Below are 20,615 nucleotides of genomic sequence, written 5' to 3' on the forward strand. Positions count from 1 at the left end.
GAATATCAGAATATCGATTTTACAAACAGTTGCTAATTAATCCGTTTCCTCTACAATCTCGTTCTGAACGTTGCATAATCCGGGAATCTGCACGGACCCGGGTCTCACCAATGAGTTCGTACCACACCCATCTTAGTTGAGTATTTATTTACTAGAAAGCTAAAATGATGATAAAAGATACACATACACAAAAACACATTCTAGGCTATTGATTAGAACTTAGTATAACGGGCCAACACACCATGGCGTGTGTTACCCACGATGGGGATTTAAAAGAGAGAGAAAAATAGAAAGTACACGAGAGAAATATACATTTGGGTGCATTTGTCAGCTATGCTTATTTTAACCCTAGCCTTGCCCCGAACTGCCGCTCTTATGGGTCAGAATATAATGATGTAATTACGTGTTGGAGATCTCAGAGGGGAAGCTCCGCGTGGGTCGTTTAGGCTTCTCAATGACGCACTTCTCCGGCGCAACTCTCTGGTTGTCCTCACGATGTCAGTGTCCTTTTGGCTTAGGGGTCTGTTCCCTTGTCCTTGCTCTGGAAGGGGTCTCCTGAGGACAGACAGCTCTGTAGTTCAGAGCTCACAGCATAGGAATGAAACAGTGTAGATACCCCGATTCGATGGAGAGGCTAGGTGGTCCGACTTGAATTCACCCGCTTAGACGTGGGTAGAATTCTTTTTCTTTGTCTTCAACCTTGTGTTGCGTTTTGGGTTCATTGACTTTTTAGACCTTGGCTGCAGCTTGGGTCACTTAGTCTGATATGTTCATTCTTAAGCCATTTTGTCACAGTTTTGGCTAAGGTGTATGTAAACTTCCGACTTCCACTGTAGCTAAATAGCCAGCTAGCCAAACCCAAGCATTGCTTATCTTATCCCCATTGTCTTCGTTCTTACCGCATCAGCGGAAAAACCTTGACTAACAGTTGAACTGGTTCACTGGGCTCAATGGGCTGCTCTCTCTGCTCTCTGCTGCCAGTGCCTCCAGGCTCACTAGGCTGAGATGATTAATCATTTGTTATTTTAAAACATTTGGCTGCATCAGCCTCAAGGGACTTCAACTTCTCTCTCCGCTTTTCAGCACCACCTTTACATTTTTTCTCTTTTTGTTTGTCCACCTTGCTCCACTCCACTATTTATCCAAATGTCACCACTTAACAGAGATTGGAAAGGGGCAGGGCTCAGGTAAAGTTAGAATGGACTGGACCAAAAGTAATTGACTGGGAGAGAGAGGCTGACAGATGTAATACCCAATGGCAGTGGGCCGACAGCCCACTCACCTGGGCCAGTCAGACACACAGCACTTGGTTATTTTTATTTTAGCGGGGGCTGGGGTTATTTATATTTTGCGTTGCATCGGCCCCAATTGTCAAGTGGCCCACCGGGAAAAGTCCCGCTGTTCCAGATGGCCATTCCATCATTGGTAAGGGTTAGGGTTAAGTGTTAAGGTTAGGGTCAGGGTTAAGGTTAGGGATTGGGATTCGGGTTAAGGTTAGGGTTAGGATTAGCATTAAGGGTTAAGGTTTGGGGTTAGGATTAGGGTTAAGGATTAAGGTTAGGGGTTAGGATTAGGGTTAAGGTTAGGGGTTAGGTTTAGGGTTCAGGGTTAAGGTTAGGTTTAGTGTTAGGAGTTATGGAAAATAGGATTTTGAAAGGAAATCAATTTTAGGTCCCCAAAAGGATAGTAAAATATATTGTGTGTCTACGTGTTTAACTATACTTGTGGGGACCATAGTAAATAAACTAAATTTGACCAAATGGGGACCCACAAAATGTCCCCAATTGGTCAAATTTTGGAGGTAGGGTTATTTTTAGGTTTAGGAGCTTGTGTTAACAGTTAAGTTTTTTAACCAGGCAAGTCAGTTAAGAACAAATTCTTATTTTCAATGACGGTCTAGGAACAGTGGGTTAACTGCCTGTTCAAGGGCAGAATGACAGATTTGTACCTTGTCAGCTCGGGGATTTGAACTTGCAACCATTTTGGTTACTAGTCCAGTGCTTTAACCACTAGGCTACCCTGCCGCCCCAAAGGGTTATGGGAAATAGGATTTTGAATGGGACTGAATTGTGTGTCCACACAAGGTGACTTGTACAAGACTGTGTGTGTTCTTGCATGCTTGTATTCCGTTTGTGTGCACACCTGTGTTATAATGAACAGGTCAACATGTTCAGGAAATACAAACGGAATGAAGAGAGATGTTACTGTTCACTGTAGCACACTATAAACAACGAAACAGGGGCAGAAATACAGTTTTGTAGGGTTCATTATACTTTACAAATACTCATTAGTGAAAAAAAACGCAATGAGCATTTTAAATGTACCAAAAGGACGCCCAAACATCATTTAGACTCTAATTAGCAATTAGGCTTTGTAAGATATTCAGCTGCAAATCTGCTCACCAAAATAATGTACTATTGAACAGAGTGCTCTTTGATTTCTGCTCACATTTAATCAAGACAGACACACAGAAAGACACACACACACACACACACACACACACACACACACGCACACACAGTAAAAGAGCTCTGACTCATATACTAACACAGCTAACAAAGATGTAGAAAAACAAACACATCCCCACTCTGATACCCCATTGCTCTCTCTCTATTCCCCCCTGTCTCTTGTGTTAGGATACCTGAGGGCCAGGTAGAAGAGGGAGGGGCCCTGGCTGTGGGGAGGCTACGCTCCCTGGAGGACCAGCTGACCAGAGCCAAGCAGAAGATACACAGCTTCCAGAGACTGACCGGAGATGGTGAGCAGGCCAGGGGGATCAGGGAGGCCAGGGAGGGATGTATGGGGGCAGAGGAGGTGGAAGCTCCAGAGTCCCAGAGAGTAAGGAGGTAAGGCGGTAGGTCAGATAGACTAGGATTATGATTAGCCTGGTCTATGTTAGCAGCTAAACTCATCTGACAGGGAAAACATGTGTGTCTCTGTGTGTGTTTTTGTGTGTGTTTTTGTGAGTGCTTGCGTGTGTATGTGTCTAAGAGGTGCGTGTCAGAGGGTTGGCTGCTAGGTGGGAATAGAAGTAGTGTCACAGGAAGAAAGGAAGAGAGAGAGCATGTGTGTGTGTGTCTGTCTGTGTGTCTGTCTGTGTTAGTCTCTGTGTGTGTGTGTGTGTGTGTGTGTGTGTGTGTGTGTGTGTGTGTGTGTGTCTGTGTGTCTCTGTGTGTTTGTCTGTGTGTATTTCTCTGTGTGTTTGTCTGTGTGTTTGTCTGTGTGTGTGTGTGTGTGTCTCTGTGTGTTAGTCTCTGTGTGTTTGTCTGTGTGTATGTCTGTGTGTGTGTGTGTGTGTGTCTCTGTGTGTTTGTCTGTGTGTATGTCTCTGTGTGTGTGTCTCTGTGTGTGTGTCTCTGTGTGTGTGTCTCTTTGTGTGTGTCTCTGTGTGTGTGTCTCTGTGTGTGTGTGTCTCTGTGTGGACATAACAGATGCATTAAAACTCTTATGATCAAATGTACATGAATGGAGTCAAAGCATCACATTGGGAGAGAGAGAGGTTGAGAGGGAGAGATTAGTAATTCTCCTAAAACTCCCATGTGTTCAATGACAGTTACCTTTCTGCCCATCGTTCTTTATTTCACCCCTACTCCTCCCTCCACCACCACTCAGGTCCGGGCCCCACCCAGGAGGAGCTGAGGCGGAGGGTAGAGAACGGTGTGAGGGAGCTCTGGTACTTTGTCAGCAGCGAGGTGAAGAAGCTGGGCCATGTGGAGGCTGGGGAAAGGCCCAGACAGGCTGACACCCTGATACAAGACCTGGGACACCAGCAGAGGTCAGAGACACATGGACACACGCTCTCTCTCACACACACATACATCTATAAACCACAGGCTGTCCGCCGACATACACAGAAACATGCACATACACACATTCCCTTTCCACTCCACTCTCCCAGGTGTTCCTCTGTGTTGGCTTCAGCCTAGAGGTCAGAGAGAGCAGAGAGAGGTTGCGACATGATTCACCCGTTTATGTAGTTCATCGGCCCTGTAATACAGCAGGGGCCCCGGCTCTCTTCCCTACCTACCTCCTTCCTTCCCTGTCTCCCTCCCACCCTCTCTACTACCTCCCTCCGACCTGCCTGTTGAATTATTGGGTAATTGTAAATGGGACAGTAATTGCCCAACAATTGGAGCGGGTAATCAGTACTCAGGGCCACTCAGCTTAGCCACCCGTCAACTAAACCCCCATCTCCAGCCTGCAGCCTCCACCAGTCGCATTAAACCGCTGGGCCGGGGAAACCCTCACAGGCTTCATAGAAGGACACACACTCACACACACACTCTCACACACACACACAATCACTCACTCACACACACACACACACAATCACTCACACACACTCACACACACACACACACACAATCACACGCAATCACTCAGACACTCACACAAAAACACACACACACGCAATCAATCAGACACTCACACAAAAACACACACTCACACACACACGCAATCACTCAGACACTCACACAAAAACACACACACTTACACACAGACACGCAATCACTCAGACACTCACACAAAACACACACACACACACTCACACACATGCAATCACTCAGACACTCACAGAAAACACACACACACACACACTCACACACAATCACTCAGACACTCACACAAAAACACACACACAAAAACACACACACTCACACGCAATCACTCAGACACTCACACAAAAACACACACATTCACACACACACTCACACACACACACGCAATCACTCAGACACTCACACAAAAACACACACACAAAAACACACACACTCACACACAATCGCTCAGACACTCACACAAAAACACACACACAAAAACACACTCACACACACATTTACAACCAACCGCAGGAGAACTAGCCTCCCGCTCCTCTGCCAAAGCACAGAGGGTCTGTCTGCCTATTCTCCCATGTTAACTCAGCGGCTAACAGACACTTGTAGATCTCACACAGGGAGACTGTGATAGATCCACGGTGGGTTCTGGGTAAAGGAGTATGACACGGTTTCGTGTTGTGGTTTAGGATACAAAATGCTAGAGAACATGTTGAAGTGTTTGTGTGTTTCTGTGTGTGTGTGTGTGTGTGTGTGTGCCATACATGACTATGCGCATTTTATTTAAATTGTGTAAAATAATTCTGCACTGGCTGCCATTGATACTTTGTAATGTAATGTCAAAATTGTGGAGTGAAGCATTCTTTATACTATATGTGTGTGTGTACTAATGTGCTTGTGCTCAGGTGGTTTCCCACCCTGAGAATGTGACTGATGTGGGTCACTAAAATGATTTGAGGCGTGCTGGTTTTCAGAGGTGGGAAACTGAAGTGTCAGTGCCTTATGGCTTTCCCTGTCTGTCCCATTGTTTTCTTATTATTCAAATGATTATTATTATCTACCCTGATTCCTAGACCCTTTACCCTGCCTTCATGTACACATCTACCTAAAGTACCTATTGATCTGATAATGGTACTCCCTGTATATAGCTATTACCCCTGCACATTGATCTGGTACTCTCTGTATATAGCTATTACCCTGCACATTGATCTGGTACTCTCTGTATCTAGCTATTACCCCTGCACATTGATCTGGTACTGGTGCTGATCTGTATGATATAGCTATTACCCCTGCACATTGATCTGGTACTCTCTGTATATAGCTATTACCCTGCACATTGATCTGGTACTCTCTGTATCTAGCTATTACCCCTGCACATTGATCTGGTACTGGTGCTCTCTGTATATAGCTATTACCCTGCACATTGATCTGGTACTCCCTGTATATAGCTATTACCCCTGCACATTGATCTGGTACTCTCTGTATATAGCTATTACCCTGCACATTGATCTGGTACTCTCTGTATCTAGCTATTACCCCTGCACATTGATCTGGTACTGGTGCTCTCTGTATATAGCTATTACCCCTGCACATTGATCTGGTACTCCCTGTATAAAGCTATTACCCCTGCACATTGATCTGGTACTGGTGCTCTCTGTATATAGCTATTACCCCTGCACATTGATCTGGCACTCCCTGTATATAGCTATTACCCCTGCACATTGATCTGGCACTCCCTGTATATAGCTATTACCCTGCACATTGATCTGGTACTCTCTGTATATAGCTATTACCCTGCACATTGATCTGGTACTCTCTGTATATAGCTATTAACCCTGCACATTGATCTGGTACTCTCTGTATATAGCTATTACCCTGCACATTGATCTGGTACTCTCTGTATATAGCTATTACCCCTGCACATTGATCTGGTACTCCCTGTATATAGCTATTACCCCTGCACATTGATCTGGTACTCTCTGTCTATAGCTATTACCCCTGCACATTGATCTGATACTGGTACTGCCTGTATATAGCTATTACCCCTGCACATTGATCTGGTACTCCCTGTATATAGCTATTACCCTGCACATTGATCTGGTACTCCCTGTATATAGCTATTACCCCTGCACATTGATCTGGTACTCCCTGTATATAGCTATTACCCTGCACATTGATCTGGTACTCTCTGTATATAGCTATTACCCCTGCACATTGATCTGGTACTCCTGTATATAGCTATTACCCTGCACATTGATCTGGTACTCTCTGTCTATAGCTATTACCTCTGCCCATTGATCTGATACTGGTACTGCCTGTATATAGCTATTACCCCTGCACATTGATCTGGTACTCCCTGTATATAGCTATTACCCTGCACATTGATCTGGTACTCTCTGTCTATAGCTATTACCTCTGCCCATTGATCTGATACTGGTACTGCCTGTATATAGCTATTACCCTGCACATTGATCTGGTACTCCCTGTTTATAGCTATTACCCCTGCACATTGATCTGGTACTGGTACTCTCTGTATATAGCTATTACCCCTGCACATTGATCTGGTCTGGTACTCTCTGTATATATCTATTACCCCTGCACATTGATCTGGTACTGGTACTCTCTGTATATAGCTATTACCCCTGCACATTGATCTGGTACTGGTACTCTCTGTATATATCTATTACCCCTGCACATTGATCTGGTCTGGTACTCTCTGTATATATCTATTACCCCTGCACATTGATCTGGTACTGGTACTCTCTGTATATATCTATTACCCCTGCACATTGATCTGGTACTGGTACTCTCTGTATATATCTATTACCCCTGCACATTGATCTGGTACTGGTACTCTCTGTATATAGCTATTACCTCTGCCCATTGATCTGATACTGGTACTGCCTGTATATAGCTATTACCCCTGCACATTGATCTGGTACTGGTTCTCCCTGTATATAGCTATTACCCCTGCACATTGATCTGGTACTCTCTGTCTATAGCTATTACCTCTGCCCATTGATCTGATACTGGTACTGCCTGTATATAGCTATTACCCCTGCACATTGATCTGGTACTGGTACTCCCTGTATATAGCCATTATTCCTGCACATTGATCTGGTACTCCCTGTTTATAGCTCCATTCTTGTGTTACATTTTTTAATTTCTATTATTTCTTAAAACTGCATTGTTGGTTAAGGGCTTGTAAGTAAGCATTTCACGGTTAAGTCTACACCTGTTGTATTCGGCGCATGTGACAAATACAATTTGCCCTGATTCTATTTTTGTGTGTGTACAGGTCCATCATGACAGACCTGTATTACCTCAGCCAGGCTGATGGAGTTGGAGACTGGAGGGTGAAGGAGGCCAGGGACCTGTCTAACCTGGTGCAGAACAGGATCACGTACCTACAGGTATACACACACTCACACAAACACATACACAAACTTTTGCATTCACGTATGCACACACACAAATGCACACACCGACGTATGCGTGCATACACTCTTAATCTTCTTCGGCTGTCCCCATAGGATAACCCTTTGAAGATCCCTTTTGGATTCCATGTAAAAACCCTTTCTACAGAGGGTTCTTTATTACTGTACAGTATTATATTATACTACATTATATGGACTGGAATTATGCACCTCGTTCAAACCACCATAAAGCTGAGAGAACATGCCATGCTGGTGCTATAAGGGCACAAGGCGAGACCCAAATGCAGACACAGGAGGCAGATGGTTGAGCTCCGATATTTATTATAACAAGAGGGGTAGGCAAAAGTCAGGTCGGGTACAGGTGAGAGTTCATAAACCAGGTCAGAGTCCAAACGGTACAAGACGGTAGGCAGGCGCGAGGTCAGGGACAGGCAGAGTGGTCAGGCAGGCGGGCTCAGAGTCAGGACAGGCAAGGGTCAAAACCAGGAGGGCGAGCAGAGAGAGACTGGGAAACGCAGGAGCTGAGACACAAAAATTCTGGATGACTTGACAAACAAGACAAACTGGCACAGAGAGACAGATAACACAGTGATAAATACACCGGGGATATAAAGCGACAACTGGAGGGGGTGGAGATGAGCACAAGAACAGGTGAAACAGATCAGGGTGTGACAGGTGCAGCACATGCGGCCTACAAAGTTACAAATATAGTCTAGCGAATTTGATTTTAAGATGTTAAATATAATAGGGCTTTCTTGTATAATTAGTAGGCTGACGTATACATACTGTACTTTTCATAATATTTCCTTGAATGTTATTACCCTACCTCCTCTTTCTCTCTATATTGTTCCCTCATTCCTTAACATTTGTGGTAGTGGTGGAGTAGGGGCCTGAGGGCACACTGTCACGCCCTGGTCAAAGTATTTTGTGTTTATCTTTATGTATTTGGTCAGGCCAGGGTGTGGCATGGGGTTTTTGTAATTGTGGTGTGTTTGTCTTGGGGTTTTGGTGGTGGTATTGGGATTGTAGCTTAGTGGGTTGTCTAGCAAGGTCTATGGCTGTCTGGAGTGGTTCTCAATCAGAGGCAGGTGCTTATCGTTGTCTCTGATTGGGAACCATATTTAGGCAGCCATATTCTTTGAGTTTGTCGTGGGTGATTGTCCTTAGTGTCCTATGTGTACTCTTTGTTAGTTTGCACCAGATAGGCTGTTTCGGTTTCGTTTATTGTTTTTTGTAAGTTCGTGTTTCTTTGTTATATTAAACATGGATCGCAATCGACACGATGCAGTTTGGTCCGACTCTCCTTCATCACCACTATATGAAAACCGTTACAGAATCACCCACCACCAACGGACCAAGCGGCGTGTCAACAGGCAGGAGAAGCCGAAAAAGGAGATGCTCAACAAGGATTTCTGGTCATGGGAGGAGATCTTCGACGGGAGAGGACCCTGGGCTAAACCAGGGGAGTGTAGCCGCCCAAAGGAGCAACAGGAGAAGAGGCAACAGAGGCAGCAGCAGCAGGAGCAGCAGCAGCTACAGTGGGAGAGGTTGCACCACCTGGAGAAATGGACATGGGAGGAGGAATTGGACGGTAAAGGACCCTGGAATGAGCCTGGAGATTATTGTCGCCCCAAAGCCGAGCTGGAGGCAGCAAAAGCAGAGAGGCGGCATTATGAGGAGCTAGCACGGCAGAGCGGATGGAAGCCCGAGAGTCAGCCCCAAAAATTTCTTGGGGGGCTCACAGGAGTATGGCTATGCCAGGTAGGAGACCTGCGCAAACTCCCTGTGCTTACCGGGGGGCTGGAGAGACCGGGCAGGCACCGTGTTATGCTGTGGAGCGCACTGTGTCTCCAGTGCGGGTGCACAGCCCGGTTCGGTATATTCCAGCTCCTCGTATCGGCCGGGCTAGAGTGGGCATCGAGCCAGGTAAGGTTGGGCAGGCTCGGTGCTCAAGAGCTCCAGTGCGCCTGCACGGTCCGGTCTATCCAGTACCACCTCCACACCCCAGCCCTCCGGTAGCAGCTCCCCGCACCAGGCTTCCTGTGCGTGTCCTCGGTCCAGTACCACCAGTACCAGCACCACGCATCAGGCCTACAGTGCGCCTCGCCTCTCCAGCGCTGTCGGAGCCTTTCTCCTCTCCTGCGCTGCCGGAGTCTCCCGCCTATCTAGCGCTGTTAGAGCTTTCCTCATCTCCAGCGCTGCCGGAGTCTCCCGCCTGTTCAGCGCAGCCAGAGCCTTCCTCCGACACAGCGCTGCAGGAGTCGCCCGCCTGTTCAGCGCAGCCAGAGCTGCCAGTCTGCATGAAGCAGCCAGAGCTGTCAGTCTGCATGGAGCAGTCAGAGCTGTCAGTCTGCATGGAGCAGCCAGAGCTGTCAGTCTACATGAAGCAGCCCGAGCTGCCAGTCTGCATGAAGCAGTCAGTCTACATGGAGCAGCCAGAGCTGTCAGTCCGCATGGAGCAGCCAGAGCTGTCAGTCTGCATGAAGCAGCCCGAGCAGCCAGTCTGCATGAAGCAGCCAGTCTGCATGGAGCAGCCAGAGCTGTCAGTCTGCATGAAGCAGCCAGAGCTGCCAGTCTGCATGGAGCAGCCAGTCTGCATGGAGCTGCCAGTCTGCATGGAGCTGCCAGTCTGCATGGAGCTGCCAGTCTGCATGGAGCTGCCAGTCTGCAAGGAGCTGCCAGTCTGCACGGAGCTGTCAGTCTGTAAGGAGCTGCCAGTCTGCAAGGAGCTGCCAGTCAGCACGGAGCCGCCAGAGCGGTCAGTCTACATGAAGCAGCCCGAGCTGCCAGTCTGCATGAAGCAGTCAATCTACATGGAGCAGCCAGAGCTGTCAGTCCGCATGGAGCAGCCAGAGCTGTCAGTCTGCATAGAGCAGCCAGTCTGCATGGAGCTGCCAGTCTGCATGGAGCTGCCAGTCTGCATGGAGCTGCCAGTCTGCAAGGAGCTGCCAGTCTGCAAGGAGCTGTCAGTCTGCACGGAGCTGTCAGTCTGTAAGGAGCTGCCAGTCTGCAAGGAGCTGCCAGTCAGCACGGAGCCGACAGAGCGGTCAGTCTGTAAGAAGCCGCCAGAGCTGTCAGCCTATATGGAGCAGCTAGTGCCGCCAGTCTGCCCAGCGCCGCCAGTGCCCCCAGTCTGCCCAGCATCGCCAGTCGGCCCAGCACCGCCAGTCTGCCCAGCGCCGTCAGTCTGCCCAGCGTCGTCAGTCTGCCCAGCGTCGTCAGTCTGCCCAGCACCGCCAGTCTGCCCAGCACCGCCAGTCTGCCCAGCACCGCCAGTCTGCCCAGCGCCGCCAGTCTGCCCAGCGCCGCCAGTCTGCCCAGCGCCGCCAGTCTGCCCAGCGCCGCCAGTCTGCCCAGCGCCGCCAGATCTGCCAGTCAGCCAGACTCTTCCAGATCTGCCAGTCAGCCAGACTCTTCCAGATCTGCCAGTCAGCCAGACTCTTCCAGATCTGCCAGACTCTTCCAGATCTGCCAGTCAACCAGACTCTTCCAGATCTGCCAGTCAACCAGACTCTTCCAGATCTGCCAGTCAACCTGACTCTTCCAGATCTGCCAGTCAACCAGACTCTTCCAGATCTGCCAGTCAACCAGACTCTTCCAGATCTGCCAGTCAGCCAGGATCTGCCAGTCAGCCAGGATCTGCCAGTCAGCCAGGATCTGCTGAAACCACCAGCCAGCCAGGAGCTGGTAGATCTATCTACCTGCCTGAGCTTCCTCTCACTTCTGAGCTTCCTCTCACTCCTGAGCTTCCTCTCACTCCTGAGCTTCCTCTCACTCCTGAGCTTCCTCTCACTCCTGAGCTTCCTCTCACTCCTGAGCTTTCTCTCACTCCTGAGCTTTCTCTCACTCCCGAGCTTCCCCTCAGTCCCGAGCTGCCTCGGTCCCGAGCTGTCCTTCAGTCCCGATCTGCTCCTCAGTCCAGTGGGGTTCTGGGTGAGGACTACTAGGCCATGGTCGGCGGCGAGGGTGGACTATCCAGGGACGAAGGGAGAGGGGACTAAGACATTAAAGGAGTGGGGTCCACGTCCCCGCGCCGGAGCCGCCACCATGGACAGACGCCCACCCGGACCCTCCCTATTGTTTTGAGGTGCGTTCGGGAGTCCGCACCTTAGAGGAGGGGTTCTGTCACGCCCTGGTCAAAGTGTTTTGTGTTTATCTTTATGTATTTGGTCAGGCCAGGGTGTGGCATGGGGTTTTTGTAATTGTGGTGTGTTTGTCTTGGGGTTTTGGTGGTGGTATTGGGATTGTAGCTTAGTGGGTTGTCTAGCAAGGTCTATGGCTGTCTGGAGTGGTTCTCAATCAGAGGCAGGTGCTTATCGTTGTCTCTGATTGGGAACGATATTTAGGCAGCCATATTCTTTGAGTTTGTCGTGGGTGATTGTCCTTAGTGTCCTATGTGTACTCTTTGTTAGTTTGCACCAGATAGGCTGTTTCGGTTTCGTTTATTGTTTTTTGTAAGTTCGTGTTTCTTTGTTATATTAAACATGGATCGCAATCGACACGCTGCAGTTTGGTCCGACTCTCCTTCATCACCACTATATGAAAACCGTTACACACACAGTGTTGTGAAATCTGTCAATGTATTGTAATGTTTTTAAAACTGTATAAACTGCCTTAATTTTGCTGGACCCCAGGAAGAGGAGCTGGGGGGGATCCATAATAAATACAAATACAAATTATTTCCTCACTTTCGACAGTTAATTTAAATAAGTTATTATCTTCATCTTTCCAATGACATCCTTGAATAATATAGAATTAATAATATAGAATGAATAATATAGAATTAATAATATAGAATTAATAATATAGAATTAGGTGCAGATGGCTTTCTCTTCACAAAGATTGAATGGTTATAGTCTGAATAAATAACTGTCGTGGCCTACAACCATCACATGTTCACTCTGCTTTCAAACTACCAGTGAGTTGGATTGGCTGCTGTATTTAATGTTCAGAAAACAAAAAACAATGTCCAGCAAGACTTGAAGATCTAAGGAGCGTTTTGTAAGGAGATAGGCCATCGGAGCACAGGTCCCAACTAGACAGAGGCTAGTTAGAAGCTTATAATGCATATCCCATCATTCATTAGCTACATATAAGGCGAATACAGCATCACATGTACAGTCGTGGCCAAAAGTTTTGAGAATGCCACAAATATTAATTTTCACAAAGTTTGCTGCTTCAGTGTCTTGAGATATTTTTGTCAGATGTTACTATGGAATGCTGATGTATAATTACAAGCATTTCATAAGCATTTCATATATATATATAGTCATTAAAACTTGTTTATGTAAACTTCCGACTTCAACTGTATGTACATATACAGTTGAAGTCGGAAGTTTACATAAACAAGTTTTAATGTCTCCAACCTAAATGTTTCAACCACTCCACAGATTACTTGTTAACAAACTATAGTTTTGGCAAGTCGGTTAGGACAGATACTTTGTGCATGACACAAGTCATTTTTACAACAATTGTTTACAGACAGATTATTTCACTTATAATTCACTGTATCACAATTCCAGTGGGTCAGAAGTTTACATACACTAAGTTGACTGTGCCTTTAAACAGCTTGGAAAATTCCAAAAAATTATGTCATGGCTTTAGAAGCTTCTGGTAGGCTAATTCACATCATTTGTGTAATTTGGAGGTGTACCTGTGGATGTATTTCAAGGCCTACCTTCAAACGTAGTGCCTCTTTGCTTGACATCATGGGAAAAGCCATGACCTCAGCAAAAAGAATGTAGACCTCTGCAAGTCTGGTTCATCCTTGGGAGCAATTTCCAAACGCCTGAAGGTACCACGTTCATCTGTACAAACAATAGTACGCAAGCACAAACACCATGGGACCACGCAGCCGCCAAACCACTCAGGAAGGAGACGCATTCTGAGATGAACGTACTTAGGTGAGAAAAGTGCAAATCAATCCTAGAACAACAGCAAAGGACCTTGTGAAGATGCTGGAGGAAACAAGTACAAAAGTATCTATATCCACAATAAAAACGAGTCCTATATCGATATAACCTGAAAGACCGCTCAGCAAGGAAGAAGCCACTGCTCCAAAACCTCCATAAAAAAGCCAGACCATGGTTTGCAACTGCGCATGGGGACAAAGATCGTACTTTTGGGGGAAATGTCCTCTGGCCTGATGAAACAAAAATGGAACTGTTTGGCCATAATGACCATCGTCATGTTTGGAGGAAAAAGGGGGAGGCTTGCAAGCCGAAGAACACCATCCCAGCGTGAAGCCCGGGGGTGGCAGCATCATGTTGTGAGGGTGCTTTGCTGCAGGAGGGACTGGTGCACTTCACAAAATAGATAGCATCATGAGGTAGGAAAATTATGTGGATATATTGAAGCAAAATCTCAAGACATCAGTCAGGAAGTTAAAGCTTGGTCGCAAATGGGTCTTCCAAATGGACAATGACCCCAAGCATACTTCAAAAAATTGTGGCAAAATGGCTTAAGGACAATAAAGTCAAGGTATTGGAGTGGCCATCACAAAGCCCTGACCTCAATCCTATAGAAAATGTGAAACTGAAAAAGCATGTGCGAGCAAGGAGGCCTACAAACCTGACTCAGTTACACCAGCTCTGTCAGGAGGAATGGGCCAAATTCACCTAACTTATTGTGGGAAGATTGTGGAAGGCTACCCAAAATGTTTGGCCCAAGTTAAACAATTTAAAGGCAATACTACCAAATACTAATTGAGTGCATGTAAACTTCTGATCCACTGGGAATGTGATGAAAGAAATAAAAGGTGAAATAAATCATTCTCTATACTATTATTCTGACATTTCACATTCTTAAAATAAAGTGGTGATCCTAACTGACCTAAGACAGGTAATTTTTACTAGGATTAAATGTCAGGAATTGTGAAAAATGGAGTTTAAATGTATTTGGCTAAGGTGTATGTAAACTTCCATCTTCAACTGTATATATATATCAATCTTGAACAGGACTATCTATTTTGCCGTTTCAATGGAATTGATGAGAGAGAGGAAGACCGCTCAGGTTGCTCCGATTTAAAGCATCGATATTCCAGTGATAGGCTGTTTCAAAACTCATCGATATTCCAGTGACAGGCTGTTTCAAAACTCATCGATATTCGAGTGATAGGCTGTTTCAAAACTCATCGATATTCCAGTGACAGGCTGTTTCAAAACTCATCGATATTCGAGTGATAGGCTGTTTCAAAACTCATTGATATTCGAGTGATAGGCTGTTTCAAAACTCATCGATATTCCAGTGATAGGCTGTTTCAAAACTCATCGATATTCCAGTGACAGGCTGTTTCAAAACTCATCGATATTCCAGTGATAGGCTGTTTCAAAACTCATCGATATTCCAGTGACAGGCTGTTTCAAAACTCATCGATATTCCAGTGATAGGCTGTTTCAAAACTCATCGATATTCCAGTGATAGGCTGTTTGAAAACTCATCGATATTCCAGTGATAGGCTGTTTCAAAACTCATCGATATTCCAGTGATAGGCTGTTTCAAAACTCATCGATATTCCAGTGATAGGCTGTTTCAAAACTCATCGATATTCCAGTGACAGGCTGTTTGAAAACTCATCGATATTCCAGTGATAGGCTGTTTCAAAACTCATCGATATTCCAGTGATAGGCTGTTTCAAAACTCATCGATATTCCAGTGATAGGCTGTTTCAAAACTCATCGATATTCCAGTGACAGGCTGTTTCAAAACTCATCGATATTCCAGTGACAGGCTGTTTCAAAACTCATCGATATTCCAGTGATAGGCTGTTTCAAAACTCATCGATATTCCAGTGATAGGCTGTTTCAAAACTCATCGATATTCGAGTGACAGGCTGTTTCAAAACTCATCGATATTCCAGTGATAGGCTGTTTGAAAACTCATCGATATTCCAGTGATAGGCTGTTTCAAAACTCATCGATATTCCAGTGATAGGCTGTTTCAAAACTCATCGATATTCCAGTGATAGGCTGTTTCAAAACTCATCGATATTCCAGTGACAGGCTGTTTCAAAACTCATCGATATTCCAGTGACAGGCTTTTTCAAAACTCATCGATATTCCAGTGATAGGCTGTTTCAAAACTCATCGATATTCCAGTGATAGGCTGTTTCAAAACTCATCGATATTCCAGTGACAGGCTGTTTCAAAACTCATCGATATTCCAGTGATAGGCTGTTTCAAAACTCATCGATATTCCAGTGATAGGCTGTTTCAAAACTCATCGATATTCCAGTGATAGGCTGTTTCAAAACTCATCGATATTCCAGTGATAGGCTGTTTGAAAACTCATCGATATTCCAGTGATAGGCTGTTTGAAAACTCATCGATATTCCAGTGATAGGCTGTTTGAAAACTCATCGATATTCGAGTGACAGGCTGTTTCAAAACTCATCGATATTCCAGTGATAGGCTGTTTCAAAACTCATCGATATTCCAGTGATAGGCTGTTTCAAAACTCATCGATATTCGAGTGACAGGCTGTTTCAAAACTCATCGATATTCCAGTGACAGGCTGTTTCAAAACTCATCGATATTCCAGTGATAGGCTGTTTCAAAACTCATCCATATTCCAGTGATAGGCTGTTTCAAAACTCATCGATATTCCAGTGACAGGCTGTTTCAAAACTCATCGATATTCCAGTGATAGGCTGTTTCAAAACTCATCGATATTCCAGTGATAGGCTGTTTCAAAACTCATCGATATTCCAGTGATAGGCTGTTTCAAAACTCATCGATATTCCAGTGATAGGCTGTTTCAAAACTCATCGATATTCCAGTGATAGGCTGTTTCAAAACTCATCGATATTCCAGTGATAGGCTGTTTCAAAACTCATCGATATTCGAGTGACAGGCTGTTTCAAAACTCATCGATATTCCAGTGATAGGCTGTTTCAAAACTCATCGATATTCCAGTGATAGGCTGTTTCAAAACTCATCGATATTCCAGTGATAGGCTGTTTCAAAACTCATCGATATTCCAGTGATAGGCTGTTTGAAAACTCATCGATATTCCAGTGATAGGCTGTTTGAAAACTCATCGATATTCGAGTGATAGGCTGTTTGAAAACTCATCGATATTCCAGTGATAGGCTGTTTCAAAACTCATCGATATTCCAGTGATAGGCTGTTTCAAAACTCATCGATATTCCAGTGATAGGCTGTTTCAAAACTCATCGATATTCCAGTGACAGGCTGTTTCAAAACTCATCGATATTCCAGTGATAGGCTGTTTCAAAACTCATCGATATTCCAGTGATAGGCTGTTTCAAAACTCATCGATATTCCAGTGATAGGCTGTTTCAAAACTCATCGATATTCGAGTGATAGGCTGTTTCAAAACTCATCGATATTCGAGTGACAGGCTGTTTCAAAACTCATGATATTCAGTGATAGGCTGTTTCAAAACTCATCGATATTCGAGTGATAGGCTGTTTCAAAACTCATCGATATTCGAGTGATAGGCTGTTTCAAAACTCATCGATATTCGAGTGATAGGCTGTTTCAAAACTCATCGATATTCCAGTGACAGGCTGTTTCAAAACTCATCGATATTCGAGTGATAGGCTGTTTCAAAACTCATCGATATTCGAGTGATAGGCTGTTTCAAAACTCATCGATATTCGAGTGACAGGCTGTTTCAAAACTCATCGATATTCGAGTGAATGGCTGTTTCAAAACTCTGCAGCTGCAATAAAAAAATACCTCTTTACAATAAAAATGAATGTGAGCTGCAAAAGCCTGATGGAGTGGTAAATTAGACACTCATTCAGTCCTTATATTAGTGTAGCATAGGCTATGCTGCAGCAAATGTAGGCCTACCTGTCACAAGGAAAACCTTGTACCATGATAAGTTGATAGGTCTACATGCATTGTGAACTGCACTCCGTACTGAGATGGTCTGTCTCCACCATGAGCGTTGATGATTAATCACGCTGAGAGCAGAGAGAAAGCCAAAGAGAAGCTATATTTAGACATTGCATATCATTTATCAGTTCCATTTCACATCATACTGTTGATATAAATAATTTATTGCAATTGACTGGTTTCTCGCAGTTATTTGTCCTGTGAAAAGGGAGGGCGGTAAATCTTAGTAACTGGGTACCCACCATTCAACCCTATCTGCTAGTGTTAGCTTCTGCATAAGTAGACCTGCTAGCCTCCACCTGCGATGGTGTTTCATCAATCTTAGGTAATTTGTCATGAGCGTGATCAGATACGTTTCAAGTTTAAATGATGCATGCACATGTAGTGAAATACCTTTCTTGCCACCTCTAAACCCATCAATGCAGTTCAATATAATCATAGTATTAAAAATAACATAAGGTAGAACAAATACATACAAATAAAATGATACCGAGTAGTAAGTAAGCTACAGTATATACTGGGTCAGTTCCAATACCATATTTACAATGTTCAGGGATACTAGAGTGATAGAGGTAGATATGAAAAGGGGTTAGGTGACTAGGCATCAGGATATACAGTGGGGCAAAAAAGTATTTAGTCAATTGTGCAAGTTCTCCCACTTAAAAAGATGAGAGAGGCCTGTAATTGTCATCATAGGTACACTTCAACTATGACAGACAAAATGAGAAGAAAAAAAATCCAGAAAATCACATTGTAGGATTTTGAATGAATTTATTTGCAAATTATGGTGGAAAATAAGTATTTGGTCACCTACAAACAAGCAAGATTTCTGGCTCTCACAGACCTGTAACTTCTTCTTTAAGAGGCTCCTCTGTCCTCCACTTGTTACCTGTATTAATGGCACCTGTTTGAACTTGTTATCAGTATAAAAGACACCTGTCCACAACCTCAAACAGTCACACTCCAAACTCCACTATAGCCAAGACCAAAGAGCTGTCAAAGAACACCAGAAACAAAATTGTAGACCTGCACCAGGCTGGGAAGACTGAATCTGCAATAGATAAGCAGCTTGGTTTGAAGAAATCAACTGTGGGAGCAATTATTAGGAAATGGAAGACATACAAGACCACTGATAATCTCCCTCGATCTGGGGCTCCTCCACACAAGATCTCACCCCGTGGGGTCAAAATGATCACAAGAACGGTGAGCAAAAATCCCAGAACCACACGGAGGGACCTAGTGAATGACCTGCAGAGAGCTGGGACCAAAGTAACAAAGCCTACCATCAGGAACACACTACGCCGCCAGGGACTCAAATCCTGCAGTGCCCCCCTGCTTAAGCCAGTACATGTCCAGGCCCGTCTGAAGTTTGCTAGAGAGCATTTGGATGATCCAGAAGAAGATTGGAGGGATGTCATATGGTCAGATGAAACCAAAATATTACTTTTTGGTAAAAACTCAACTCGTTGTGTTTGGAGGACAAAGAATGCTGAGTTGCATCCAAAGAACACCATACCTACTGTGAAGCATGGGGGTGGAAACATCATGCTTTGGGGCTGTTTTTCTGCAAAGGGACCAGGACGACTGATCCGTGTAAAGGAAAGAATGAATGGGGCCATGTATCGTGAGATTTTGAGTGAAAACCTCCTTCCATCAGCAAGGGCATTGAAGATGAAACGTGGCTGGGTCTTTCAGCATGACAATGATTCCAAACACACCGCCCGGGCAACGAAACACCTTCGGAAGGTAGAAGGGTCGACATTTGATCATCAGGTATTCCAAGATGGGTAAACAATGGTTTAAGACTTCCACTGCGCTCGAGTCAGCACACCATTTGTTGTTAATGAAGAGGCAAACCCCTCCCTCTCTCGATTTCCCTGACTCCACTGTCTTGTTCGCTTGGTGAATGGAGAATCCCATCGAGTTGGATAGCCATGAGGGGTATCTTGTCCGAAAGCCATGTTTCAGAAAAGCAGAAAATATTGCAGTTACGAGAGTACCGTTGGTAGCAAATCCACGATTGGTGGTCACACATCTTATTATCAAGTGACTGTACTTTGGCCAGGAGATTGGAGGTAAGAGGTGGATGGTTTTCCCCTCAACTTAACCTCTCCAGGATCCCCCCTCTCTTGCCACTGTAAAGTTGGCGTTTGGGTAGAATTACAGAAAGAACCCAGGGCAGATGCATCAAAGTTGAAACCGTAATTGAGGTAAATAACTGAGATCTGATCTTCAAAAGTCATTGTCGGTTATAAGAAATGATAGTGGATACATTTCATGAAAATAAAGTAAAAATAAATGCCAAAAAAGTCACAAAATAGCAATGTTAGGTCGGAGCTCGCAAAACGAGGACCATACATTATGGCACCAACTTTATAGCGTTTTTTTAGCACCACTTTGTCTTGCCTTTTGTTTGTCCATCTTGAACAACGCACTCACTCCATCTGAGTCCGACCTGATTCACCTAACTTTTTTTTTTACTTGATAGCTAACACACCTGACTCCAATAATCACCTAATCATAATCTTCAGTTTAGAATGCAGTTTGATTAATGTTTGCTAGGGATGGAGAAAAAGTGTGAGACCAATCAGGCCTTCGAGGACTGGAGTTGCCCACCTCTGGCCTATTAGGTGAGCAGCTCGAGGCGGGCTGACGCCGGCGCCGCTGACAAATTGGCTCAACAGATTTTCTGTCTGACTCACCTACTAGTCATATAGATTGGACAACACAAACACTTTGCTTGCTAAATGTGGATGTTAGAAAGGAGGGGTACTGTCAAAATTATTTTGTATCAAATACAGACATACTCTAGGTGAGCTCGTGGGCCCACCTGCCCTGCAGGGGCTGCGGTAGTTTCCGCTACAACAGTGACCTAAAACCAAAAATGGTTCTACCTGGAAACAAAAAGGGTTCCTCTATGGGGACAATCAAATAACTATTTTTTCTAAGAGTGTATACAGACACATACATATGCAAGCACA

The 20,615-nt window shown here is 44.9% G+C and overlaps 1 protein-coding gene across 1 annotated transcript in view; it reads left to right on the top strand.

The window, feature by feature from the left end:
* Positions 1–20,615, top strand: part of LOC112237275 (alpha-(1,6)-fucosyltransferase) — a 189,347-nt gene that overhangs the window by 138,190 nt on the left and 30,542 nt on the right. Inside the window, exons 3-5 of the mRNA XM_042300977.1 lie at positions 2,637–2,758; positions 3,613–3,775; positions 7,633–7,747. Of these exons, the coding sequence (XP_042156911.1) occupies positions 2,637–2,758; positions 3,613–3,775; positions 7,633–7,747 (400 nt within the window). The remainder of the gene's footprint in view (positions 1–2,636; positions 2,759–3,612; positions 3,776–7,632; positions 7,748–20,615) is intronic.

The sequence above is a fragment of the Oncorhynchus tshawytscha genome, linkage group LG18 (assembly GCF_018296145.1).
Source record: "Oncorhynchus tshawytscha isolate Ot180627B linkage group LG18, Otsh_v2.0, whole genome shotgun sequence".
Taxonomy (NCBI): Eukaryota; Metazoa; Chordata; class Actinopteri; order Salmoniformes; family Salmonidae; genus Oncorhynchus; species Oncorhynchus tshawytscha.